The sequence below is a fragment of the Sodiomyces alcalophilus genome (genome assembly GCF_042370955.1).
Source record: "Sodiomyces alcalophilus JCM 7366 unplaced genomic scaffold ACRALscaffold_2, whole genome shotgun sequence".
In the NCBI taxonomy this organism is placed as follows: domain Eukaryota; kingdom Fungi; phylum Ascomycota; class Sordariomycetes; order Glomerellales; family Plectosphaerellaceae; genus Sodiomyces; species Sodiomyces alcalophilus.
In genome coordinates this window covers 3,613,934-3,639,600 of record NW_027263533.1, presented here as the reverse complement: position 1 = coordinate 3,639,600, position 25,667 = coordinate 3,613,934, and the positions used below count along the sequence as shown (strand labels likewise).

General features: G+C 55.6%; 7 protein-coding genes across 7 annotated transcripts; 3 read left to right on the top strand and 4 right to left on the bottom strand.

Annotated features, from left to right (window-relative positions):
* Positions 1-33: 33 nt before the first annotated feature.
* ACRALDRAFT_1080254 (uncharacterized protein) lies at positions 34-2,798 on the bottom strand (the record flags this gene model as incomplete). The annotated part of the gene is made up of 2 exons (XM_071018992.1): positions 1,764-2,798; positions 34-1,706 (listed from the first exon to the last, which is right to left on the bottom strand). Exons 1-2 carry the CDS (start codon positions 2,527-2,529, stop codon positions 34-36), a joined length of 2,439 nt encoding a protein of 812 aa, XP_070877424.1. The 5' UTR covers positions 2,530-2,798.
* Positions 2,302-3,956, top strand: ACRALDRAFT_1092294 (uncharacterized protein; the record flags this gene model as incomplete). The annotated part of the gene is made up of 11 exons (XM_071019601.1): positions 2,302-2,694; positions 2,726-2,750; positions 2,831-2,873; positions 2,980-3,067; positions 3,093-3,139; positions 3,181-3,390; positions 3,431-3,504; positions 3,567-3,605; positions 3,724-3,793; positions 3,851-3,885; positions 3,937-3,956. The coding sequence occupies exons 1-11, from the start codon at positions 2,608-2,610 to the stop codon at positions 3,954-3,956; spliced, it is 738 nt and encodes a 245-aa protein (XP_070877423.1). The 5' UTR covers positions 2,302-2,607.
* ACRALDRAFT_1061600 (glycoside hydrolase family 43 protein) lies at positions 3,957-5,273 on the top strand. The gene has a single exon (XM_071016452.1). The coding sequence runs from the start codon at positions 4,138-4,140 to the stop codon at positions 5,119-5,121; it is 984 nt and encodes a 327-aa protein (XP_070877422.1). The 5' UTR covers positions 3,957-4,137; the 3' UTR covers positions 5,122-5,273.
* A 148-nt stretch (positions 5,274-5,421) lies between these two features.
* ACRALDRAFT_2057833 (uncharacterized protein) lies at positions 5,422-8,935 on the bottom strand. Its single transcript, XM_071021815.1, has 2 exons — positions 8,309-8,935; positions 5,422-8,195 (listed from the first exon to the last, which is right to left on the bottom strand). Exons 1-2 carry the CDS (start codon positions 8,815-8,817, stop codon positions 5,666-5,668), a joined length of 3,039 nt encoding a protein of 1,012 aa, XP_070877421.1. The 5' UTR covers positions 8,818-8,935; the 3' UTR covers positions 5,422-5,665.
* Positions 8,936-10,166: 1,231 nt separating this feature from the next.
* Positions 10,167-15,601, bottom strand: ACRALDRAFT_2098942 (uncharacterized protein; the record flags this gene model as incomplete). Its single annotated transcript, XM_071022913.1, has 3 exons — positions 10,167-10,312; positions 10,400-15,101; positions 15,185-15,601. The coding sequence occupies 3 exons, from the start codon at positions 15,599-15,601 to the stop codon at positions 10,167-10,169; spliced, it is 5,265 nt and encodes a 1,754-aa protein (XP_070877420.1).
* A 2,630-nt stretch (positions 15,602-18,231) lies between these two features.
* ACRALDRAFT_1040443 (uncharacterized protein) lies at positions 18,232-23,693 on the bottom strand (the record flags this gene model as incomplete). The annotated part of the gene is made up of 3 exons (XM_071015181.1): positions 18,232-22,190; positions 22,281-23,406; positions 23,459-23,693. 3 exons carry the CDS (start codon positions 23,691-23,693, stop codon positions 18,467-18,469), a joined length of 5,085 nt encoding a protein of 1,694 aa, XP_070877419.1. The 3' UTR covers positions 18,232-18,466.
* A 389-nt stretch (positions 23,694-24,082) lies between these two features.
* Positions 24,083-25,483, top strand: ACRALDRAFT_1068736 (uncharacterized protein; the record flags this gene model as incomplete). The annotated part of the gene is made up of 1 exon (XM_071017596.1): positions 24,083-25,483. The coding sequence occupies one exon, from the start codon at positions 24,083-24,085 to the stop codon at positions 25,481-25,483; it is 1,401 nt and encodes a 466-aa protein (XP_070877418.1).
* Positions 25,484-25,667: the final 184 nt, after the last annotated feature.

Genomic DNA, 25,667 nt, shown 5'->3' with positions numbered 1-25,667 from the left:
CCGTACCATACGGACTGATAAAGGCGATGCTTGCTAACATATGGCGAGTGCGGCCGCGCTTTTTCGCAGAGACACATAAGCAGCCGCATAGTCCGCAGCCAGCGCCTTATCCCCTGCGACCTTCATGATGGTCGCCTTCTTGGCCATCATCTCGCACTGTTTCTCGATATCGTCGATGGTGGAATAAGAGTCAAACGCTTTCTGGACCGCACCTGCGGCCCTCGTCAGGTTCTCTGTCCGCCGCGCCGAGTTGGGCGGCGCCTTCCCGGCGAGACCCACGTTCGCATCCGCCAGATACGAATAGAGCTGGGCGCTCATGGCAGCTGATTCGCACTCCAAGCTGCGCGGGAGGACTGCGGTCAGGAGCGCGGCGGCGGAGTGGAACTCGCCGAGGGACGAAAGGACATTGGCGAGAGCGCCAATGGCCTGCCAGAGCATGGGGATGAGGCGGGCCCCCCAGGCGGTGCTGGCGGCGCGCATGGCAAGAGTGAAGCCTCGCTGCGGGCGGCCCGCTTTGTCGAACAGGTGTGCCTTGAGAAGCATGAGACGCACGCGAAGGGAGATGTCTCGTTTCCCGTCGTCGAGGGCCTCCAGCATGTCCTCCACCTTGTCGAAGGCCCCTTGGAGGTCTCCGCGACGCATGAGCGAGTCGACATGTAGGGAGTTGATGACGAAAGCCATGTCAGGCTCGATGTCGTCCTGCCTCGACTGGAGAAGTTGAGAAATCAGCTGTTCGGCAGCATCGAGGTTGTTGTGGCGCAGGTCACGGGTCAGCTTGATGATACCCCGGTATTTATACCAATACTGACTCGACTTCCATGAGCGCAACGAGTTTTCGTCGAGCGCTTCTACCATTTTCAAAGCTTTATCGTACTCGCCCCTCTCGGTGAGATGCATGGCAAAGCGGGTGGTGATTTTCAGCTCGTCATCGAATGTGGTGTGGCCGACGTGGCAACGACGAAATATCTCGCTCTCTACGGCAGACAGGTGGGCGAGGCCAAGACGTTCCCACAGGGCCATGGTCATGGCCAGCTGGGCGCCATACATGTTTTTCAAGTCGCGGGTGACGATGAGTTGGGAGCTACGGACCAGCATTTCCATGCAGCTGGCTACGCTTTCGCCGTTACAGAAACCCAACTTGGCCTCACTAAGCAAGACGGAGCTCCACAGCGTCCACATGCCCGTCTCCTTTGCCTTGGCACGGAGGTACGCCAGGCTCTCCTTTCCGGTCCCGAGAAGGCTGTCGGACTCGAGGTCCCGGATCAGTTCGGGATGTGCCCGGCCGAAGTGGAAAAGCCAGTTGAGGGCGAAGTTGAGACAGGGCATGTCCTTGTTCTCGCGAGCGGTGGAGACGGTCTCCAGCATGGTCTCTATCGCATCTCTGTGGGAACCAAAGTCGGCCTGGACGACGGCCAAGTTCATAAGCGCGTACTGGTAGTAAAGACGGTCCCGGGTCTGCATGGTGTAGTCAAAGTAGCGGTGAAGATAATCGAACGCGGTAGGATGGTCACCTGATTTCCATGCGTCGAGGAAGCTACAGACGGTCAGCCCTGGGGAAACGGAAGCGACGGAATGGATAGGGAGTCGAAGTAGGGAAGGGGTGCGTGGGAACCTTAGATAGTGACTTAGGCTTGGAATTACTCGACTGTCTTGGAGGAGGCGCTGAAAGCGAGCCCTGACATCGAGAGGAACTCGATTACCATGCTCTAGCGAAGGGGGAAAATGTCAGCTAGAAACCGGGACGAGAGGGGAGGAAGGCATACTCTGCATCTGGTCGACTTGGAATTCAAGGAGAAACTCCACGTCGTCTGTACTGACGGGTATACTGGAGGAAGAATCGCTGGTGACAAAGTCGCCGTGGGTAATGGAGGCGAGGACGTTGACAGCTTCGACATCCCAGTCGCGGTGCTCGCCTGCGTCAAGGACGTAATCGAAGCTCATGCGGCCCATGGAAGGATCCCTTCGCCGGCGATGGCCGCTGGTGGGCTGCCTGTACCGGACAAAGTCCTTCCATAACTCGACGGTGTCTTCGAAACGTAGGCGGGTAAACTCGAGCTGGCAGCGGCGGATGAAGGTGCCAAAGGGGGAGTTGCGCGAGATGCGGATGCCCTGCAACTCCGCCTCGGTGAGGCCTAGGCGGCGCAGCTCTTCCTTGGTCATGATGAGAGAGTGAGATTGGCGATCGAAGAAATCGTGGAGCTGGTGGAGGGAGTTGACATCCCAGAGCTTTTCCAGGAAGATATCCCATAGCTTCCTCCCCGGCAAGCCGACGACAACGGGGTAAGCGGCAAGAAGGGTTTCGAAATCGTTTATGGATGTAATTAGACTAACGGCCCTCTCCGCCTTGGACCAACGGGATTGGGGAGAGGAGTCGCAGCTGTGCGTCAAGTCCTTGGGTTCGCGATCGAGGAGGCTCGAGGTGACGAAGGAAAGAACGGGAATGATGGCAGTAGTCGGGACAAGTTCGTCTACATAGAGCTCGATGAGGGCAAGTAGGCCAATCTTGGCAGGAGTCAAGAAGCGGCCCATGGTTGTAGCGGAAGTGGAAGGACCGGAAGGTGAAGAAGAGGAAGAGGTTTATTAACAGTGGACGTGGGGAAGAAGGGCATGTTCGCCCATATTAATCCAGGCGTGTTAGAGGGCGCGTTGATATGTGAGAGAGAGGATGAGGGAGAAGAAGAGGGCCGGGAGGCGGTAAGACAAGGAGTTGATGTGATCAATCAAGTTGTCGGATAGCGATCTGGGAGACGGTAAGATTCAGAGAAGACTGGCGTGGTAAGTAAGCCTGTAAACCAGTCCTTGTTATTGCTTTTGGCAAGATCGTGATGAGTGTTGCCTTCCGTTGCCATTGGCATTCACAGCTTCGAGGGTTGGTTTGCCCAGAAACGTAATTACCTAATCATTAATCTTACTAAGGCAGGCTCGACATTATCCGCCCAAATAGGAAGTCACCTGGATAGTGACGTGTCTCTCATATAGGGATACATTGTATTCGATAATTGCAATACTGCGTCTTCCGGGGCGTCTTTACACCGGACCCCGGACCGATCAACCACCACCACTCCTGGTACTCAGACTACCATCTAATCTAGGACGACTTTCGACGCTATTCTTGGCGCCAAATGGTCCCCATTTTCCCGTCACGGTCGTACAATGGACACGATGGCCATGACATAATAGCCGTCAAGTCGAACAATCCCACTTATCCGCCGGCAGTTCGCGCCAGGACCGGTTCGACACCGTCGAGCGACCCAAGGGGATTGGAAAAGAATTTCGTCCTAGCTTGGTTCTAGCGTCCGAATGGCATCCGAAGCTGTGGGTATTGGAGAACCACTTGTTTCGTGTTCTTCTCCGTCTTCTCCTCGTCTTCTTCCAGTCAGAGACACTCCTGTGACAGCCGCCACGGACACTTGAAACCTCATCCGCCAAGGCCGAGAACCGCAGCGCATAAACCAGGGTATCATCACGCAGCACGGCATCAGATTATGTACAAGATGGATGCACGTCGAAACGGACTTTAGATTCCCGGGGATCGCGGGGCAGAAGACACACAAGACACACACGAGGCACATCCACAGGCGAAGGGGAGAGGGGCAACATCCCCAGTGGGGTAGACAGCCGGGAAAATGCGCTGGATAAATAGGAAGACGGTGGGTGGACTCGGCCTTCCCCCATATTTTCCCCTTTATTTTACCTATTCGCATTGCCATTTTCCCCCTCCAGACCCTCACGGGACCTGCAGCCATTACCAAGTATTGCTCCAAAGCATGCGCGGCGCCATGAGGCTAAACGGGTGGCAGGAAAATGGGAGACTCCTAGTAGCCTGTTGGTCAACATCACACCTCTGTAGTGAACTGAACTTGCGATCCGGACGAAAGATGGATAGTGATTCAGCTTTAAATACCCCTCCCCCGCCTCCCACTTGATCGTAATGAGGGGTCACTTATCTCTCCTGACACTCTGACACTTCCGCCTCCTCCATCCACATCTCCCTTCCCCCCTCCCCCCTCCCCCCTTGTCCATCTGTCACGTCTACTTATATAGTCCCCTCTTCCTCCTTGCTCTTGTCTTGTTACTCTGCTCTCTCGATACCCCTCCGTGTGTCCTCCTTCTCTCCTATCCACACTCTCGCCCAAGATGGCTCCTCTCATCACCAACATCTATACCGCCGACCCCTCGGCTCACGTCTTCGAGGGCAAGGTCTACATCTACCCGTCCCACGACCGTGAGACCGACATCAAGTTCAACGACAATGGCGACCAGTATGACATGGCCGACTACCACGTCTTCAGCACCTCCTCCCTAGACCCCCAAGAGACCCCGACCGACCACGGCGTCGTTCTCAAGACCGAGGACATCCCCTGGGCCTCCAAGCAGCTCTGGGCCCCCGACGCCGCCTACAAGAACGGCAAGTACTACCTGTACTTCCCCGCCCGCGACAAGCAGGGCATCTTCCGCATCGGCGTCGCCGTCGGCGACCGCCCCTACGGCCCCTTCAAGGCCGAGCCCGAACCCATCAAGGGCTCCTACTCCATCGACCCGGCCACCTACGTCGACGACGACGGCCAGGCCTACATGTACTTTGGCGGCCTCTGGGGCGGCCAGCTCCAGTGCTACCAGAAGGGCAACGACATCTACGACCCGGAGTGGGCCGGCCCCAAGGAGCCCACCGGCGAGGGCGTCTACTCCATGGGCGCCCGCGCCGCCAAGCTCACCGAGGACATGAAGGAGTTTGACGGCGAGGTCCAGGAGATCCAGATCCTCGACCCGGAGACCAAGAAGCCCATCCTCGCCGACGACCACGACCGCCGCTTCTTCGAGGCCGCCTGGGTCCACAAGCACAACGGCACCTACTACTTCTCCTACTCCACCGGCGACACCCACTTCCTCTGCTACGCCACCAGCGACAACCCCATGGGGCCCTTCACCTACGGCGGCCGCATCCTCGAGCCCGTCCTGGGCTGGACCACCCACCACTCCACCGTCAAGTTCCAGGACCGCTGGTGGCTGTTCCACCACGACTGCGAGCTCAGCGGTGGTGTCGACCACCTGCGCTCCGTCCAGGTCAAGGAGTTCTACCATGACAAGGACGGCAAGATTGTTCTCGGGAAGCCCGAGTAACAAGGCTTTGTATGGTCTGGAAGGGAAGAACAAAACCGAAATAAAAGTAAAATAAAATAAAATAAATACCAGTAATATAACCAGCCTCAAAATTGACCATGTGTACAGTCTTTTATCTGTCCATGTGCCTCTGGTCTTGCCTTGTATTTGCCTTCATAGCCGCATCGACATGAGCGTTTAGAACATCCCCTGGCCTACCCTCCAAGACCGTCTAGTCAGGAGGCGAGCATGAGCAGGAGGCGAGCATGAGCCCCTACCACTTCCTTGATAAACTTGACGAGAAAAGGTCTCCCTGTCTACCTGGTAACAAGGAGTTCATTGTCCGGGTATAGTTATATAATCGTTCGTCTCATTACTACGTGGTGTGGTGCAAGACACCAACACGCTCGAACACCGAGTATACACCTCGAGTTCACAAAATATCATGTCCAAGGGAGTTGATGACCCATCCCTTATAACCCAGCACCTACCCTAATTCAAACCGCCCTTTACGCCTGATTGAACCATCCGCTGCGTACTCTGCTGTCGTATTTCCCATTCAGCCTCAACGCTCGTCATTACCGACGCGGCCCTCCCCTTTCTCCCCCTTCTCCCCCTCTTCCATCTCCAACTCGCCGTTATCAAACCAGCCCGAGAAATCCTCATCGTCGTCGTCTTCACGGGGCCTCAACGACGGCCGCGCCTCCGTGGGACTGACATCTTTGACCATTTCCCGACTATCCTTGTCTGAGCTCACCTCTCCCGACGCCAAGACGCGAGTGAGAGAGAGGTCCAGACTGCTCGGGTCGGCGGCTGTGCTATCCTCGGCCCACGGCTGCCCATGACTCCCCTCGTCGTAGGCCCTATAGACCTCCTCTTCCATCGGTGTCGATGGCTCGGAACCGACCGGGGCAGCGATGATGAGCACGTCATTGCCGTTCCTCTTCTCCTCCGCCTCCTCATCCCTATCCCTCAATCTCCGCGGCGGCAGTGGTGGCGTCGGTACTGGTTTGCGCTCCACTTTCCCATTCCCGTTCTCGTCGGAAAGATGCGCCTCCTGCGGCCGTTCCGGTGCTTGCGAGGGCGGTACGGGTTTACGCCTGGGTGGCACCGGGATCGTGGTGACCTTCGAATTCTTATCCGGCTTGGGTAGCGGCGTTCCCGGCGGGGGGAGCGGTTGGCCCCGTCCCATAGGTTTACTCAAGTCCAAGGGGGGCGGCGGGGGCGACTCGCCAAACGCACCGATCCTCCCTTCTTTCTGTCGCTGAAGGGCATTCCAACCCCATTGCCGCGCCTGTGTCGCTGCGTTCGCCATGGCCGAGAGCGTCGTCCGCTTGTGGCTCGAATCGCTGTTCGACTGCCCGCTGGACTGCGAGTCGCTCGTATTTTCCCGCCGAGCGAATAGGCCCCTGGTTATAGTGCTCGCGTTGCTCCTGATCGATCCCGTGTTGCTTCTCATCGAGCCCTGGAAAGACGGCGACGTAGGCACCGAGGTGTTTGTGGCGTCATCCTGGAAGGCAGACTCCGATGATGAAGCAGTATTGCGTCGATTCGATGCGGCAGTCGTCCCTTCGGCTTCCTTCTCGCTGTCTACTGTTTCCTGAGACGACGAGGTAGGCCCGAAAGACTCGCTTGTCCCCTGTGCCACCGATGCAGGGCGACCGGGAGAATCGAGCGGCGTATCCCCGGCGGTGGCTGGCTGTGACCTAGCTGATAAAGCGGCCATCATACTCGATGCGTGGTCCGGTGGTGATGACGACGGTTTGAAAACATCGGCGTGTGTGGGATCGGTACGCGTTACCGGATCGGAAGGGCTGGACATGGAGCTAGATCGTAATGTTCTCGGGAGCGCAGTCGAGGACGCCGATGTCTTTGTATCGGCACCAGTGGTGACCGCCGTCAGCGTATTCGCGGATGCCTTTCTCGCCAACGTCCTTCCAAGAAGGCCAGTTGGGGGAGTGGCGCTATCGGCGAGAGGCGCGGTGAAGCTCTTCTCGATCGGGCGCAGTTCGGCTGGCACCTCGCCCGACCTTTCCAGGCGGTCCACAGCGTCAACATCCCCTTCCTGGGCGACTGTCACGTCTGTCCTGGACGAAGTGACGACGGCGTCGTCCCCTTCCCAGATGCCCCCACGCCACTTCTTGTGCTCCGTGTTGAAAAAAGGTATGTCGTCCCAGAAGGGCTGGACTAACGTCTCGGCGATGACTTCTTTGATCCGATTCTCGATTTGCCGGAGAATGAGGGTGTACGTGATCTGTCGAGAGCTGACAATGGGTTCAATGGTCATCTCCATCTTTGGCATGGTCTGGAACGAGAACCAGATCCTGTTGCTCGGTGGCGGCTTGATCTTGAATATGACGTGACCTTCCAGTTTCCTCAACACGACGGCTAGGACCAGGTTGACCTCCCGAGCCTTGAAGCGAGTCCCAAGCTCAATGCGCGCTGTGGTGGCCACCTCCAGGCGGAAATTACCCGTGTACTTCACATCTGCTTCCATGGCACACTCTCCTTCGACGCTGAGTTCCCTGTGCCGTGGGTTCAGGAGAACCGGGGCCGAGTCGCCCGTATCGATCTTCTGTATGACAATGTTGGTGAGGAAAGACGGCCGCTTTACGCGAGAAATCTTCTTGGTGAGCTTCTCCCGGATGAAGTGTTCGAGGTCGGCGGTCTTGTACAAGGCAAGGAACACACGACCGATCATGGCATTCAGCCACCTGGTCGGGACCTGGTCCTCGGAGGAGTGGAGTTTCTGGACGAGAGAGATGATGTTCTTCACCTCGAATTGACGAGGCTTGGGTGTCGTCTTGTCCAAGTCGAAATATTGTTCTTGGTTTCGGATGAGGGCAAAGTAGAAATCCTCCTTGGCCGAGCTATCTTCAGAAAACAGGTAGAAGGGCTTAGAAAGCTGGCCATCGGGACCAATATCCGTTGCATCCTGGTGTCTCGACAAGCAGAGCGCGTTCTTCTTGATGAAGAGCTCGCCTTCGGGTGTAACGTCTCCTCCGGAGTAAATGCTAATGTCGTGATGGGCCAGAGAGACGACGTGTCGGACTTCGAGCTGCTCCTCGCCGTCGAAGAGCATGAGGTGACCGTGCCTGGTAGGATAGAAACAGGTCAGCACAGAGACCCAAAACAATAAAAGGAAAAAAATAAATAAAAATGAACAGCCTCAAGCACTACAGAAAGAAAGTAGCAAGAGCAAACGAACCTAAGGACAACGTAAAAGACATTGCCTGCATTCTTGGGCCTCTGGCTAACGGTATTCTTGTTGTCCAGGGGACCCTGCGGCTGTTTCCTGTCGAAGATGCTGCGATACATGGTCTGGTAGACGCTCTGGCTTGGGGCGGCCACCGTGGTGGGCCCGACCGGCGTGGCGCGCTCAATGGGCTTCGCGTTGATTCCCATGGGCACGTACTCTCTGCAGACGGCGAAGTAGCCGGCGGCCACCTCACTCTCCTGCTGTGTGGAGCGCGACCGGAGACTGCCGCCAGCCTCGTCCTTCAAGGCGCCCGTGCTCCTGGCATCTTCGAGGGGGCCGAGGTCGTCGCCGGGCTGGATGATGCTCTCGGAGCCGTCGTCGGGCGTCTCGGCGCCGCCGTCATTCTCTCGGTAGGGGAGAGAGTAGTGGGCATGTAGGAGAAAGGCGAGGAGGGCGAGAGGGATGAAGGTCAGCCCGCCGAAGAGGTAGGCGAACAAGAATACGGCCCAGCTGCCCATCTCTCTTTTCCTCCCCTCCCCAATGTTCGGCCGCGGCGAGAGAGATGAATTGTTTTGATCTGGCTACTCAAAGGAAAGAGTGGCTGGTGGTTATTGAATGGACGGCATCGGTGCATGGAATAGTTTCGAACCCCCCTCCGTGGGACAGACGCAGCGGGTAATGACGGAGATTGAGACCGAGACCGAATTGGTATGGGACCATCGAATAAGGTACAATCGCTGTACCAGATGTTAGTCGTTCTTGGAGCTGTATACTTCGTAGGGAGGTAGTGTTACAAGGCCGAAGAGACGTATCATCGACTAGCAAAGAGGCCACGGGTTTCGATACGTCAAGAGTCCATCTGTCAAAGTAAATGTACACGTAATTACGCAGGTACGAAGATTGGAGTTCGTGTGGAGTAGCATTACCCAATAGAGAATCAAACGTCATCATGTGACCCCTGTCCCAGCTGGCTGTCAAAGGGGGGAAAAGTGGGTCAAGGCGGCCGAACTATCTGGGGCGTCCGAGTCCCAATATCGTCTAATTATCATGTGGACGTACTCCGTAGTCACCACGATACCTCTCAGTGTCATGACCAGTTGTCAACTCCTGCAGAACTAGGGTACTTGACCTGGAATGCCAACAGATAGGTACGGTGTATCTGCGGTCTAGAAAGACACAAGATAACACTCTGATACTGCTTACGAGAGACGCGCTGCGATATGCCGAGTGTGTCCAAGAGTATGAAGGCATAGCAAAGAGAACGGAGTTTTGAGAACAAAAAGAAATAGTAAAGTTGAATTGGAGAGAACGAATACGGATACCATTACATATATCGAACAAGGCCCATATGCTCATCTTCGTCGGCCATCCCTCCCACTGGTGTATGTTCCTGCTCCTCTCCTAATCCTGCGTCCGTTATACCCTGCAACAGTACACACAGCCGAGGTAGGCAGACTGGTTTACATGTAATCCAGAAAAACAAAGGGTTCATGACCCGAGGGGGGAAGCGACATTTGCATACAAGCGGTTGATTTTTTTTTTTGCAAGGAAAATTTGGTGTTTTTCTTATGTGTCGTAGGCCAAGGCGGCCTTTGTGTTGTGAGGTTGTGCTCAAAAGATTGGCGTCGAGGAAATCATTCCCGATGGCGAAAGGAAACAATAAACAGACAGTCGAGAAAAAAAAAGAATCGTCTGAGTCATGGAGATCGTCGCGTGCAGGCGATGTGTCGTAAAGGATAAATTTCCGAGTCCAGAATGGGTGTCTGGGGTAGTGAGCGACAAGAAAAAGGTGGCCACCATTCCAAGGAACGGCGAGTTGGGAAATGTACAGATGGTTTTTTTTTTTGTTGATAGGCGGGTTTCCGGCTCAGACACGGGACCGCATGGTGCTCATCGGCGTTGGCGTCGCAGTCCCTGCTGATGCCGAAGGTCCCGAGTGCGAATGTGTATGGGACGGCCTCCCGCGCTTGGAATAGGACGGGTAGTGAGGAAGTGTGGAAACGTCGTGCTTGCCTGAAAGACACCAAAGTCAGCCACCAGCCCTTGACATATTCCCACATGGTCGTGGGCCTAGGGAATCGAAAATGATTGTGTACTTACCATCGCAGCAGGCACGGACATTCTCAAGCCGGTCGGCTTCTCGATCCATACGCTCCATCATCTCTTGCTCGTCTTCGACACTGTCCCGGACTTCGCTCGCCTCATAAATGCCGTGGTTGATGTGACTCGCATTGCGGCTCCGGATACTCGAAAAGGTGCCCGAAAGCACTTGGCTGTTCTTCCAGTAGCCGCTGATTTTAGATAGCGTCCCCTGAGACGGCCGGTGGGTAAGAGTCTCCTTATGTGGAGTCGGCGTGAGCCGGGGTACGTTCATCGACATGCCTATGGCCGGCGACTGGTTCTGCGTCGTCCGAGAATGGTATGATGAGAGAGATGGGGGCGCTATTTGTCTCGCCGTGGATACAGACGGATCGACGCCAACTTGCGGGTTGAACTCGTCAACGTCTGCCTGCGTGATATGGCCGGCCATTTCCTCTGCGTCGGACTGGCCCTCCTCATTGGTCCTCAGAAGCAAGTACGACAGAGCATTGAACCACGTCTCGTGCCGCTGTCCTGTAGGACATGTAAACTTGACGACCCTGTTCGGAGAGATGACGATCAAGCTCTTCCGGTGCAACCCAGGTGGTGATGGGTTATCGTCAGTGACGACCCGGACAGCCTCAATCGGCACGCTTTTCGCCTTGGCCTCGGATCGCCCAATCGCAGTTGGATCACGGTCGCTCCAGTACAGCGTCCTGGTATACGGATGGACCCAGAAGTAGCGACGGTGTCGGTATTCTGACATGTCCCCGCGTCCGGTTTTGCGCGTGTACTTCCACAGGTACTCTCCAATCATCGTCTGCGTGATGGCTTGTATCATACGCGGGTCGGTGTTGGGTCCGAACCCATTAGGATTCATGCCCATCCCGCTATCTCGGATATTGAACCGCGTGTCCAGCTCGGAGACGAACGATGAGACGGAAGAACGCCGGCTCCGTGCTGATGCCTTGGTGGGGGAGTGGGCCAAGGCAGTCCCGGAACCCGATATGCCGACCCTGGGCCTGGTCGCTCGCGGTGTCGGCGTCCCCCTGATGGAAGGTGGTGACTGTGGCCTGTTGGGGGTGCGAGGTCGCTGGGCCCGCATGGCCGACGCAGGCCAGAGGGGAGGTCCCATGACGGTCGTGCTGCCGTGGTTGCTCTGCGCAGACCCAGTCCTGGCGGCCGCGATGGTTGCCTTGTGGTTCGGTGGCAATGGCGGCAGTGGTTCGGCCGGGCCGCGGCTGCTGCTTGCGCTTCGTCGTCGTCGGTCCAGGACGGCATCGGGCCCGGGGTGTGCAAGGTGCTCCCCAGGGGTACCAACACTATCTTGGTCGCGGGAGAAGCGATGAATCCGAACTGTGTCGGGTGATCCCACGCTACTTCCAACAGAAACCGACTTGTCATGCCCCTTGGTCTTGGCCTCGAACATCTCACCGATAGCATGCGCCGTAAGGAATGTTTGCGCCGACTGGTCAAGCATCGGGGCAGCCTGCTTTCGCCTAGCCCGTGTAGTCGAGTTGGATGAGATTTCCTTGAACGGCCGTTGCGACTCGGGGCTTTCAGGCAGCCTGGGATCGCTAGGTGATTGTCGAGTCTCATCTTCGGCGATAGATACGTCTGGAACAGGGGCACTCTTACCGCCGCGCCGCACCGCTGAGTCGAACACGGCGTGATCCGGGGTCCTGGGTTGAATCCCCTCAGTCATGATGGAGTCGAGGCCCCTCGGAATGATGAAGGCATCCCGCTTCGGACTTCGTGCGGCGACGGGCTCAGTTTCGATAGAGTCAATGGCCGAGAGGGTGAATTGTGGAACTGGTGGACTGGGAATCGGCAAGCTCACTGGTTCCTGAGCTTCAGACACGATGGTCGACATGGTCAGGGAAGGCGGAGCAGGTTCGGGATCAGCGCGGGGCTCGATATCCCACGACTGTACGCCAGTCAAAGTCAACGGCGTAGGTTCGGGCTCAGGGTCGGAGCGAGGCTCCACCTGCTCGGATTGGAAGACAGAGAGAGTGAGGGCGGGAGGAACTGGTGCAGGAGGCTCCGGCTCCACTTGAGGCTCAACGTCCAAACTCGTCAAGGCTGTGAAACCATACTCTGGCACGGGAAGCTTGACCTCTGGCTCAGCCCTCGGTTCGAGGTCGTGGGCAAATAGAGGGGACAGTGTCAACACCGTCGGAGGAGGCGATGGCGCCTCAGATTCCACTTGTGGCTCTAGGCCCTCTGCTATCGGGGAGGAGAGAACCAGTAGAGGAGCTGCAGGCGACGGGTCTTCGGGCTGCTGAAGTTTCGGCTCCGTTGTTTCTGAAATGACGGGTGCGAAAGATAACACAGGCGGAGGAGGAATGATCTCCGGCTCGGCTTTGGGCTCGATCAGCTCGGAAACCAGCGGTGAGAAATCCAGCGCCGGAACGACTTCAGGCTCAGATCTCGGCTCCACATGCTCCGATGCGATGGTTGACAGGCCAAGAACTGGTGCCGGGGGTGGTGGCACTTCGGGTTCCCTCACAGGCTGCACGTCCTGTGACTCGACGGCGGTGAAGGTCAGGGCCGGAGGCTCCTCCTGAGGCTGTTCGACTGGTTCGACCGCTTGGTTCTCGATAGGAGAGAACACGAGAGTGGGTGGGACAGCGTCGTCGACAGTCTTCGAGACAGACGGAGGCATAGGGAACCGATCAAGTTTCTCGGCTATGTCTGTGTCATACTGTGCTCCAGCATCGCTGTAGGACAGCATGGATTCTGGGCGAGATTGCGACGCATTCGGCCAAGCATCGTCACGAACGGACAGGTGAGCAGTGGTGGGGGTTGACGCCGCCACAGCGTCGGTGGGAACAGAAAGCACAGCGCCTGCTGTTGCTGCTGCTGCCGCCGCTGCTACTGTTGCAACTGTTGCGGCAGCTGCTCCGTGGGGCGGCGGCGGCAGCTCGGAGGCGTCCGTCATGACACCGCAGTCTACCATGGTGGGCTTGGCAGAATCCGGCTCGGAACTAGTGGACGACAACGGGCTCTTCTTCAGAGGATCGGTCATAATTCCGCTGTCGACCATGACAAGTCCGGGCAGGGGAGGGACAGGGGGCACGGAGGACATTCGATTCCGGATGACGGAGGCGGGGGTCATGGACCGCACGCTCCGGCTTGGCGTCGCATCCAGCGACTCGACGTCGCTCCCCTCCAGCCCCGCTAGTTCGGCAAACAAACTCTGCGCTGGCTGCTGAGGTGTTCCGGCGGGGCTGCTTGCGGCACGGCTGATGGGGCTGCTCTGGAGTCCCGGCTCTTCACTGGGCTGCCTAGAACGGCGATTCAAGAAGCTTCGGTTCGACCTGACTCGCATTCGCTGTTGGGAGTGTGAAATTGGCGTCCGGAGCTCGAAGTCATCAAAGTCCTCGTCGGCTGAGGTCGAGGCGGTGCGATGGAACGAGCTCCCGGTCCCGATGAGGTTGAGACTGGGGGGTCGACCCCTGCCCCTGTTCTTGGAGGGGGTCTCCGTCTCCGTCTCGGCATCGTCGTCTTCTTCGGAAAATTCCTCGGCGCCTGTTTGGAAATCCTCCGTCTCGGTGCCGCGCTCGTTGGCGGTCTCGAAGGCATCGCTGGTCTCATTATCGGTGGTCAGGGGGTACGCGCCTGGCCCGGTCACCAGGGGGAAGGGGATCGCACGAGTCGGGGAGTGCCTCGGGGTGGCGCTGTCGGGATGTTCTTCCCAGTCGGGGTCCTCCATGAACACTTCGCTCTTAACGGCGCGCGATCCTCCCAGCAGGTTCCTTGAGGGCTTCTTGAATTCTCTCGAATCTGGCTTGCGACCGCGGCGGTTCGAGACGCCAGCCGCATCGTTGCGCAGCTTCTCGAGCTCGTCTCGGTTATCCTGCAGGAGTCGCCTGAGCTCGAGCTTCTCGGTCTTTTCGCGGTGGAGCTGGGAGCGTTGGGTCTGGATGGTCCGTTGGGCGTGGAGCAGAGATGTCTTGAGGGTTTCCGATTCGAGGATGGAGTGCCGGGGCGTGCCCTTGATGGGAGAAGCAGGCGGCGAGTGGTCGGGGGTGGCGTTGTCGGTTGCGGTTTCAAAGTCGTCGTCACTCGTCCCTCTGTTCGACTCGCGTTCGAGCGCCCGTGCACGCTGTGCGGAGATTGCCTTGGCGAGCTCTTGATTCTGCCCCATCAGGTCGTCGATTTTGCGCTGGAGGCCAACACGCTCGGCTTCGGCGAGGATGGCGTTGCGCTTGGCGGTACCGAGTTCGATGTCGTGCTGCTTCACCGACGCCTCGTGTTCCTCAACTAACCCGGCATGGGACAGCTTGACCTCGTCCAGCTCCTTCTGCGTTTGGTTCTTCTGGACCTGTAGGATGTTCAGGCTCTGGGTCAGCTTCTTCTCGCGGTCGGCGCTCTCCTTCTGGGCAGCAATGAGCTCGTGAATTTGCGTCTCGAGGTTCCAGTTCTCGTCCTTGTAGCGGTGCTCACTCTCATCCAGGGTCTTGACACGTTGCTGAAAGCTCTCGGCTTCGATTTCCAGTCTTGACTTCTCGGCCTTGATGTCTCGAAGCTCTCCATCTTTCTCGGCCAGTAAAGACTGCAGGTTACGAACTTGGGCGAGCAAGGAGGTGCTGATCTCGGCGGCGAATTCTATGTCGTGGACTCGGGTCGCCGGCTGATTCCGTATCTTTCGGTTGGGGACGCTGAGCTTGGTCGGCGAGCCGGTGGCGTGGCTTTCGAATTTCGATGGGCTGACCGATCGCTGCAAAGGAAGGGTTAGCACCGTCTCTCTGGTCGGTACTCGTGGCAAGAAGCCATCGTCAGCGGATATAGCCAACTACTTACCTTTCCGCTTCGACTTTCCGGTACGTAGGGCGAACCGCCGGCCGCTTCGTTACTGGGGACTCTTTGTTTGGGCAAGAAGGCCCTAGCCGTCTCGCGTGCAACGTCATGGTATTCTTTTTCGATCTCGGATAGCTTCATGCGTAGCTCTGGGGTGAGGTCGCCTTCGGCCTGTAGCTTCTCAACCTCCCGAAGGCGCTCAGCCAAGGTTTTCTGTTGGTCGACCAGGGCTGTTCCCAATTTTCCCACTTCCTCCATGCGGCGTTCGGTTTCGGCAAGGTGGGCTTCCAAGGCACGTTTCGCCTGCCCTGGTGAGGCGGGAGGGCCTAGTGCATAGAGATGGTTGTCGAAGTTGGAGAAGCGGATCTGTCTTGGGCCGGCGGGAGACACGAAGGGGTCGTTCGACCCGTCGGCATCCATCGGGGGCAGGCCATGCCGGCCAGCGAAAGACGAAGCCGCCATGGTCAGGGCTTGCGGGCGAGAGGAGTCGAGTAGTCACGCCTAGGAGATCATGCAGTGCGAAAGTCGTGAGTCAAATGGTATGGTCAATAGTACCAGTTGTTTGTGATTCGTGGTTCGTCGGGCGGCAGGCTCGGAGAACGGACGGGTACACGTTGTTTGAGCTGGTATGAAAGAATCCGGAAGAAAAAAGACGAAGGGAAGCGCGCGTTGGGTAAGTAAACTCGCAGTTATTAGGTATGTTGCGGGCGAAAGCCGTAGAAGGCGGAAGTGGCAGGCCTCTGCTGCAAGCTGGATAGACGCGAGGCGACGAACCGGGACAAAAAGACGCAAACGAGTGATTGGCCAAGAATAGCAGAAAGAAAGAACAGTTGATGAAAGAGCGTAGGAAGATCAACCAAGTCGAGGGAATTTCCGGTGGTCGGTTGGAAAACCCGCAAAAGATTAAAAGGCCGGGTCACGGAGTACCTCGAAGTGTTGTTGTTTGTGTCGATTTGGTTGGAATGCGCAAAGGGATAGAAGAGCCGCCCAAAAAATGCGTTACGTGTTAACGAAAGGAGTCCAGCGCGGATGGACCAGGACAGGCAATTGTCGTGGTGCCAGGCCCAGTTCTTCTCCCTCCACACGTCGTTTGTCGATTAAGGCTCAAAAGGGTGCAGTAACTGATTCGCAACGGCTCGTTTCTGTTCGTCGGCGCGTAAGGCAGAAGTATTGTCGGCGTGCCAAGGAGAGCTACCAAATTCACCTCGGGGCAAAAGGAAGCAGAAGCCACGTGAGTGAAGCGACACAATGTTATTATTAGGGAGGTTACCGAGATCTTGATCAGATTCGGCTGGCGAGACCGGATTAAAGAAGGAAAAGAAAAAGGGAAGGAGAAAAGGCAAGAGCGAAGACAAAAGACAACGCGAGGGAAAGGAAACAGAAACTGAATGGACACCCCAGGGTTCGCCAAGTAGCACCAGTGTGGAAACCGGTACAACACGGACACGACCTTGAGAGGCGCTATTCGGTGTGAAGAAGGGAGCGTATGACGATGTCTGACCGAATAGTAGAGCAGTCCCTGGAAATAGAACGCTCACAAGGCCTGAAGATGGGACAAGACCGGCGTGGACTTGTCTCGTCTTTCTCGACTCTCCCTCCGCGTCGGTTCGATACTTGTCTCGCTGGCGACGATGGGCGGCGGACGGAGGGGAAGGGAGAGAGGGGTAAAAGGGAGAAAATAATTGACAAATAAAGAAAGAAAAAAGGACAAAAAGTAGGGCGTAGTAGATGGGGAGGGTTAGAAGAGGGATCGGGAGGGACCCAAGGCAAGGGAAGAGAGAAAATCCAAAGAAGGTAATTAGAAGGATCGAGAGATGGGGGAGATTGATGATGTTGACTGGTCAGGAACCCCCGGTCAAGGTCAAGGGCACAGGCACGGGCAGGAACAGACAGGTACAGTACTTAGGTACTTACTAGAGGGGAAAGGTGTCCACCCCGAGCATTTTTAGTCACAAAAAAGTCAACCACTCCACAGGAATCGCGGGCGGAATCAGTGGGGAACTACTAATAGGGCCTGCATGTCGGAATCGCAATTTGGTGATATTTCATGCTCTGCCCAACACGGGTCGCAGAGGCAGTGTCGTGCTTGCAATTGATACGTATGATCATGCGAACCACGCCCCTCCCACACCCGTTTGAGGCGCTTACCAGTTCAAAGTATGACGAATCAACTCACAGATGGGCGTACTTCGTACGCTGTAGGTACCTGTGATGTTGTACATACCTTACTGTACTGTTGTCCTGGAGCTCCTCGAGGCGGGGAAATACATCATAGGTCGTCGGGTACTCGGAACAATCAAAACCGGATAGTTTCCCGTAGACAGACCTGGCTTCAACTTGACCGCCTCCGGATAGGTAAGTTTGAGACACTGCATCATATCTGTACCGTCCTTGCTCGAGTCCAGGTCAGTACGTTGTAATTACGTTGTACTGAACAACGGACTTGTCCGACCAGTCCTTGACAAAGCAAGCGTTTCCCGTTCCACCGTCCCGTAGCCGTTCTCTTTGATGTACCTCAGTTCCGTGTACATTGTCCTAGTCCAGTAACAACGGGCATTGAAATCACAGCACAACTCATCACTCCAAAGAAATCGTCGACAAATAGGATCAAGGTATAGAGAGAGATCCCACACATGTCTCGAGTGAGCATGCAAAGAACTCTGAATCAAAACAAAACAAAAGAAACGCGTCCGCCCTATCACCACGGTCGCGAGCCCTTACCTATTCCAGCAAGCGCCTCTTCTTCACCCGGCCCCACCCTATTATCAACTGTTGCATTATGTTGATTTGATTGGCCAGGTACCTTGATTAGGGCGCTAACAACCACACATGAAGTTGTGAACTGGTTTGTACACCGTGCAGATACGGCTGATAAACCCACCAAGGGCTCTTCGGGTACCTACCTACTAGGTAGTTCGTAGCCCTTAATTAACCGGTACTTGGTATTGGTGGAGAGCCTGGATATTACCAATGGATACCAAAGTCACGCAAATCTGCATCTCAGTAAAGTACGACGTACACATGTACCTCACTCACGTAACCAAGGTACAAGGTAAGGATATCCAAATTCACTGGCCTGAGACAACCTCCAAAGGGATCACATCCAACATCCAATATTCAACATCCAATCCAACCAACAACGCCCACGGTCTTCGCAAACATGACCGTCATCTCTCGTACACCTAAAAACGCCCCGGCCCGCCATCCATAGTGAAAACGCCGACTTCTACTCGTCCACTCGTCATGTCTCGTACCCTGGGTATCGTGCCTATCGTTCGATTCCCCCTACCATTCCAAAGCAGCCCTTGCCTCGTTCCCACACAACTCCCGAATCACCGGCTCCAGTACGCTCTTGCTCGCCCTGAGCCGAGCCCCCAGCTTGACCCTGGAGTAGAACACCGGGCAGTCCTTGCTGTCGCACGGCACCTCGTCCAGCGGCGGGAGCCCCGCGCAGCTTCGACAGACTTGTACCACATCCCTCAACTTCTCCCCCTCGCTCCTCAACCGGTCCTGCAGGACCAGCATGCTCGACGCTGCGTCCTCCCGGCACCGGGAACATAGGCCGCCCTCCGCCCCCCGCATCTTGACCTCGCACACTAGACACCATGCCGACTTCATGTAGCTCTCCAACGTCTTCCTGCCTCCTCCTCCTCCTCCCAGCCCTAATCCGGGTCCCTGGTCCCCCCAACCTGTCCCTTCCCCGCCTCCCTGTTCCAGCCGACGGATGCGCTGCACCTTGGGCATTTCGTCGTACCACTGCCGCACGTTAGCCCCGACCAGGTTGAAGATGCGTTCCAGCGGCGGAATCAGGTTCTTGGAGATGTAGTATTCGGCGTCAAGGCCCGCGTGTGGGTCGTTGAGTAATTCCTCGGGTGCCACGCAGCGGTCGATCAGCCGTGCCCCCGGCGCGCCCGTCACCACCACATACGGGACCCGCTCGCCGTACTGAGGCTCGGCCCGCCCATCCTCCAACATCCGCCGCGCGCTGATAAGAGCCCCGGGCGGCGGTGCGCCCTTGTCGCTGTAAGTGCCCAACTTGACCTCCTTGGCGAAGCAAAAATCCTGCACCGACACGGCCCCGCGCATGATCTTGTCGCACTGCGCCTGGAAGTACTCCTTGACCTGGCTTAGATCCGACGTCTCGAAAAGCAGCCTCAGCGCCTTCTCTTCAATCTTCTGCTCTGCCGGCGTGCCATCCCGTCGGACCGTCTCGATGCCTTTGGCGTCAAAGTCGGGTTTCGCCTGGTCCTTGCTCTCGTACTTGTACCCCACGTAACGTTTCTTGGCCAGCAGCACGCATGGGTGATACACCTTTTCGAACTTGAGCTTGACCGGCCGGGGGTTCATATCCGTGATGGCCTTGGCCATCTCGTGCCCAATATCAAAAGCCTGTTCCCGCGTGCGGCCCTTCAAGTACACGAACAAGCTGTCCGTGTCGCCGTAAACGACCTCCGCTCCCCACTGCTCCTGAGAGTGTATATACGCAATGGCTTTCTCCAGCGTTTCCCGTCCTGTCTGCACTATGCTGTCCGCGATTTCCGCACATGGCATGCGCCCCGAAAAGGATGCCGACGTGTATCCATACGTGACGTTCGCCAGAAGCTTCAGCGCGAGTTGCCTGTGATTTAGGAGTTGCTGCAACGCCTTGTCGTCTTTGTCCTGTTTCATCCCACTCTTGGTCATTACGCGAGTCTCGAGGATCTCCGTGAGCATCCTAGCCAACAGCGACTTGCGGATTTCCGCCTTCACGTACATCATCCCGTTGGGACTGATGTTGATATGGTCCTTGAGCAGCTCCAGGAGTCGCTCATGTCTCTTGTACTCAGTAAACCCCATCTTGTTTGTCCCCCGCCAGTTGACGATACGCCCCAAAAACGTCGAGTAGCAGATGTTGTACGCGATCATGACGCTGGGATACAGGCTCTGAAAATCCAGCACGAGCAGGGGACTCGAGTAGAAATCGCTTTGAGGCTCCATCACCAGGGGCAGACACTCCAGCGCGTTCTGCCCACCCACCTGCTTCCGGCTCGGGGACACCAACATGAAGTTCTCGGGCTTCGCGATCCTAAACATGATCGACTCAACCTTGAACTGAGAACCACGAGAAAACACGGAAAAGAAGTCTACCCCGAGCAACCGGGCCTGCTCACTCGTTCTCGGTATCAGCTCGTTCGACTCCAAAATATCAAGGTTGAGCCGTGTCCTGACGAGGTAGTATCGGAGCAGTTTGGCGAGATCCCGCTGTCGCCCGTTCGTGTACCAGTCCGTGAGCGTCTTCCAAGAGTAGTGCGGTATGCGCTTATGCAGGAGATGCCATGTCACGTTCTCCATCGTGTATTGGAGCAAGTTGAGCTCCCCTCGCATTGCCCGCCAAATGTTGATCATATGTCGGCCAGTGACGCGAATAGTTGAGGTCGTATTGAAGCCCCATCGATCGTTCTCCTTTCCAATCCTTCCGTGTGAATCGGTTCTGACCCTGGAGAACTCGTCGCAAAGATCATAGTCATACTTCACGCGAGCTCGCTCAATCAGATAACCCCAAGAGCTGCCATGGACTTCATATCCAGTGAGGATGTCGGGATCATGGGTTCTGACAATCTCCACCATCCGAACTATCACGCTCAGCTCATCAGTCTCCTCGACGACTTCGGCGGACGTCTGCCGTCGTATCCTCTCGGCAAGAGTCCCGTCGGGAGAAAGGACCACCACGCCACAGATAACTCCCCCTGCCACTTCTTGGCTTGTGCTGATAGTACCGTCCGCTTTGACTGACCAGAAGATGCACTGTACCTCATCGTGATCTGGATTAGGCACAAACTTTCCTCTGGTATTGACATGGACTTCCATACTCATCGTACTCATGTACTGGGCTACGTGCTTGACGCTAGACGACTTCTTTCTCGGTGAGTACTTGAATCCATGCTTGTGTTTGGGCGTCGGTCCATCGATCTGTGATAAGTAACGCTGGCCAAAACGCTTTTGCCGCGATTTAACTGCCGCGGTGACTTTCTCCTCTCGTTGCTCCTTTATCCACCAGTTTTGAACTTCATTGAATGAAGGTGGCCGCTGGGCTATTTCCCAGCTTCGGAAAGAGCAGAGCTTTTGCAGGTCATCTCGTGTATTTTCGATCATAGCACCGGGATTGTAGTCGTCCTTCACACCCTTACCGGCCGCTGACGTACCGGTTGGATCAAACTGTGGTAAGAACGGAATTGTCTTGCTTTCGAGTCGAAACTCTTTTCCTGCGTATTCTCGAGGCCTCCTGGGGACGTCCTTTTCGTTGCTGTAGTACGCGTCTTGATATATAACATCTGGAATCTTGAAATCTTTGAGGGTAGATGAGATTTCCAGAGACGACGGAGGAAGAACGGTGAGAAGAAAGCTCCTGTGCGTCGAAAAGCCTCCAAGGCTAGTCTGAGCACGATGGAGTCGACTTTCTATACTCGCCGACTCCGACAGCGGAGACGCGATTATGTCCTTCCCAGCAGTATCTGTCCCCAGTCCCGTAAATTCCACCGTGGGAAGTAGACTGAAAGAGACTGTCTTTCCTGGGATGTCGTTTTCTCGCGGCTGAGACTTGTGTTGGCTATCTTTGAGGTCGAGGATGCGATTTATACTCGACTCCCCTTGACTTTTGACGATGGGAAAAGAAAGGGTCCGTCTGATCTGGTCAGACTTCGAAGTCCCTCTTGCGGTCACCTTCCTGGCCTGGAGTTGTGGTGCTGGTTTACGGTTCTCATTTTTTGTGCCTGGCTGCGAGAGCGAGCGAACGGGCAATACATCCTGGGATCGTTGTGCTGCGACTGTTGATTCTGATACGTTCTGCTTGTGGCGTTTTTCTGCAGACTCTAACGCACCAGCGGGGCCTGGGCGCTTCAATGATGACCTAGACGAGTCAACAAGTTGTGGCTGCTCATGGTTCCTGGAAAACAGGCCTTCTTCATGGGCCAAGGCCAGAAGTTCGTCATAAGCCGGCATAGATGGAGGCTTTCCCGTCACCAGCCGACTTCTGCTCACGCCTTCAAGTGATAGGAATTCAGCATATTCGGAATTCAGCTTGCTGACTCCGGTTGCGGATGCACGACCAGCGACATCAGACTGTGCCGGGCCCTGGTTCCCCTCGATGAGCGCTTCTGTTGTGTTAATGGCGTTGGAGTCCAGAGCCTCGTCGTTGTTCCCATCGAGAGCTTTGCCATCGAGAAGCCATTCTTCGTCGGAATCACCAGGAAACATGTTCTCTTCGTCCTTATCAAGGATTCTCTTCTCATCGACTTCGATGCTACTTGCCGGGTTCTGGCCTAGCGCTGCTGCATTGAACGACAAGCCCAGTACAGGCATCAAATTCTCCGGGTAGAGATCTTCCACAGACTGAAGAGCGGTCTTAATATTGTCCTCTAAAGGATCCTTCTGGACAAACGTGTCGAATGTCGGTTTGGCCTTTGCATCGTGAGATTGCTCCGCAGCTGTAAGCTTTTCAACTTCTTCGCGATATTCGTCTTCGTGAACCCATCCCTGAGAGGGCACGTTCCGTGTATCAGCTGACATAGATACCAGCGCCTCTGCCGGAAATGGGCTACTCCCAGGATCGGAATTCTTCATTCTCATTTTTCGTCGTCTTGTCTCGTCTTTCCAGAGACCAGACATGCTGTGGACGAGTTTCAGGCCCGGAGGTAAAGGGTTCAACCTTTCAATGAAATCGTGATGTAAATGACGCTCCTTGATCACTTTTCGATTCACAATATCTTGCACGCAGATGTCGACCTCGATTGAGCACCGGCTGACTCTCGGAAGCTTGATGTCCTCAGTAACACGACTATCAGGGATGGACCGGTCATGCCAGATATGCTGCGAATTGTCTTGCTCGGCATAGGCGGGAACTGGACCTCGGAAGACAAATTTCGATGCGGTGAGGTAGTCGCAGCCGTACAGGTTGTAGTCTACCATGAACTGCAAGAGATATTGCAGATGGGCTTCGTAAGGCTGAAACTGCCGCTGCATGATCACACCCTGTTGCAGCAGATCTGCGAGCCGCGTCATGACAACCGGATTGAAGACGTAGATCTTGAGAAAGAATCTGTAGCCGACATGGAAGCCATAGAACGGAATGCCCTTGACAAGGGTGATCCGAGCGACGAACTTGGCATTCCCGGATTGCTCATCTCGGCGGTAGCTAACTGCCAACGCGTGATCGATAGACAGATGAAGACGGTATATATACGTCCCGACTGACATTCTTAGCCGATGTACCAAATATCACATCAATACGAAGCGACTAACCTTCCTCGGGCTGTAAGCTGCCGGTATACTCAACATACAAGTACGGGAAAGCACCGTGAATATGTGCACACACTTTCTGACCGGTCTCTGTGGCCCCAAAGACGCGTATGACGGGGACCTTCGATGCCTTGGTCACTTGAGAGGGGAGAATATCATTGCGCAGCTGCGGATCGTAGCGTGTTGGCGCTGCCTGATAGTGGTCAATGCAATTGAGCCTGACCCGGAAAAGGTCCATGGTGCAGTTGAAGAATCATGGAGGGAACGCGTTTGGTGTTTCCAAGAGACACATCATAGATAGCCAAGAAAACGAGACGTTGGTGCCTGTCAGCAGATTGTTTTGAGATGTTTCCTGCGACGCGGCTTCGAACTTCACTCACGAGTCGATGCTTCAACGGCACGTCTTGAATTCACGAAGTCACGTGACCATGTATCTGAACCTATCAAAGATGATGGCAAAGCTTATCTAATCTTCTTCTTCTGAACTCTGCCCTTCGCAAGGTGACTACCTACGTAACATGCTCTTCAACAAACCATATCATCTCCGGTTGAACAAGAATTCTAGCGGATTCAAAACCATCGATCTCTTCACCTTTTCACACATCGATATCGCGCACCTTGACCATCATGGCGCACCCACCACCTCGAAGGCCAGACCCGAAGGCGTCCTCAAGCGCTGGCGCAGCCTCAAAAGAAGAGAACATTTACATCCCGAACTTCATCAGTAAACGTCCGTTCTACGCCGGCGAAGAAGGAGATCCAAGCGACTACCTTGAGCATCAGCGTATACAAAAGAAAGCCGAGCAAACAAAATGGTACGACCGGGGTCGGAAGGCGGGGCCTGCTGCTACGAAATATCGAAAGGGAGCCTGCGAAAATTGTGGCGCAATGACACATAAGGCGAAAGACTGCCTCAGCCGACCGCGAGCGAAAGGTGCAAAGTGGACCGGAAAAGACATTCAAGCGGACGAAGTCATCCAAGAAGTCCGGCTCGGCTGGGATGCAAAACGGGATCGCTGGAACGGATATGATCCGAAAGAGTATCGAAATGTGGTCGAAGAATATAGCCAAATGGAAGAGTTGCGAAAGAAGGCTCTTGCCAAAGAAGACGATGAAGAAGAGGGAGACGAAGGAGACAAGTATGCAGAAGAGAACGACATGAGCAAGCATCAAAGCACAGCGACGCGACAGTTACGATTGCGGGAAGACACGGCAAAATATCTCCTCAACCTAGATCTTGACTCGGCAAAGTATGACCCGAAAACACGGTCGTTGATCGACGCCGGAGCCACGCATGACAAGTCAGCCAGCCTTTTTGCGGAAGAGGGGTTCATGCGCGGATCAGGCGATGCCGCCGAGTTTGAAAAAGCTCGAACATATGCATGGGAAGCGCAGGAGAAGCAAGGAGACACGAGCCAACATCTGCAGGCAAACCCGACAGCCGGCGAGTTCCACCGGAAGAAACAAAGAGAAGAGGCGGAGCGAAAGCGGGCCGAAAAAGAAAAGAAGCTTGTGGAGATGTACGGAGACAATTCCCATTACAAGATGCCCGAGGACCTAAAGCAGATGGTCACCGAGTCGGAGCAGTTCGTCGAGTACGACGAGAGCGGTCTCATTAAAGGAGCGCCGAAGGCTTCGGCAAAGTCCAAGTACGCCGAGGATGTGTTCATTCACAACCACACGTCCGTTTGGGGAAGCTGGTGGTCTAACTTCCAATGGGGTTATGCATGCTGTCATTCCGTCGTCAAAAACAGCTATTGTACTGGAGAGGAGGGTCGGGCTGCGTTGGATGCTGCAGAACGGCAGAAGACTGGAATCGGCCTGATCGAAAACGGGGACAGGGAGGCCGAGACGGCAGAGGAGGTCCCTGAGGAGGACAAGCCCAAGCAAAAATTTGCCAAAAAGCGCACAGCGGAAGAAATGACAAGCGGGGTCACTGAAGAGGAAATGGAAGAGTACAGGAGGAAACGAACAGCGGCGGAGGATCCTATGGCCAAGTTTTTGGGCAAAGATGAACTCGTACACTAAGGTAGGAGGCAGTGAAGGATATAAATGGCAACATGATACCCGTGTACTCATTACATTCATCGCACATACCACCAAAGGAACACAGGACCATGGTTTCAGACGACTGCTGCAAGACATATCAAGTTGTGGTTTCATCATCAAGGTCATGCCATTATCCTTTGGCTAACGCCCTAAATGCGAACCG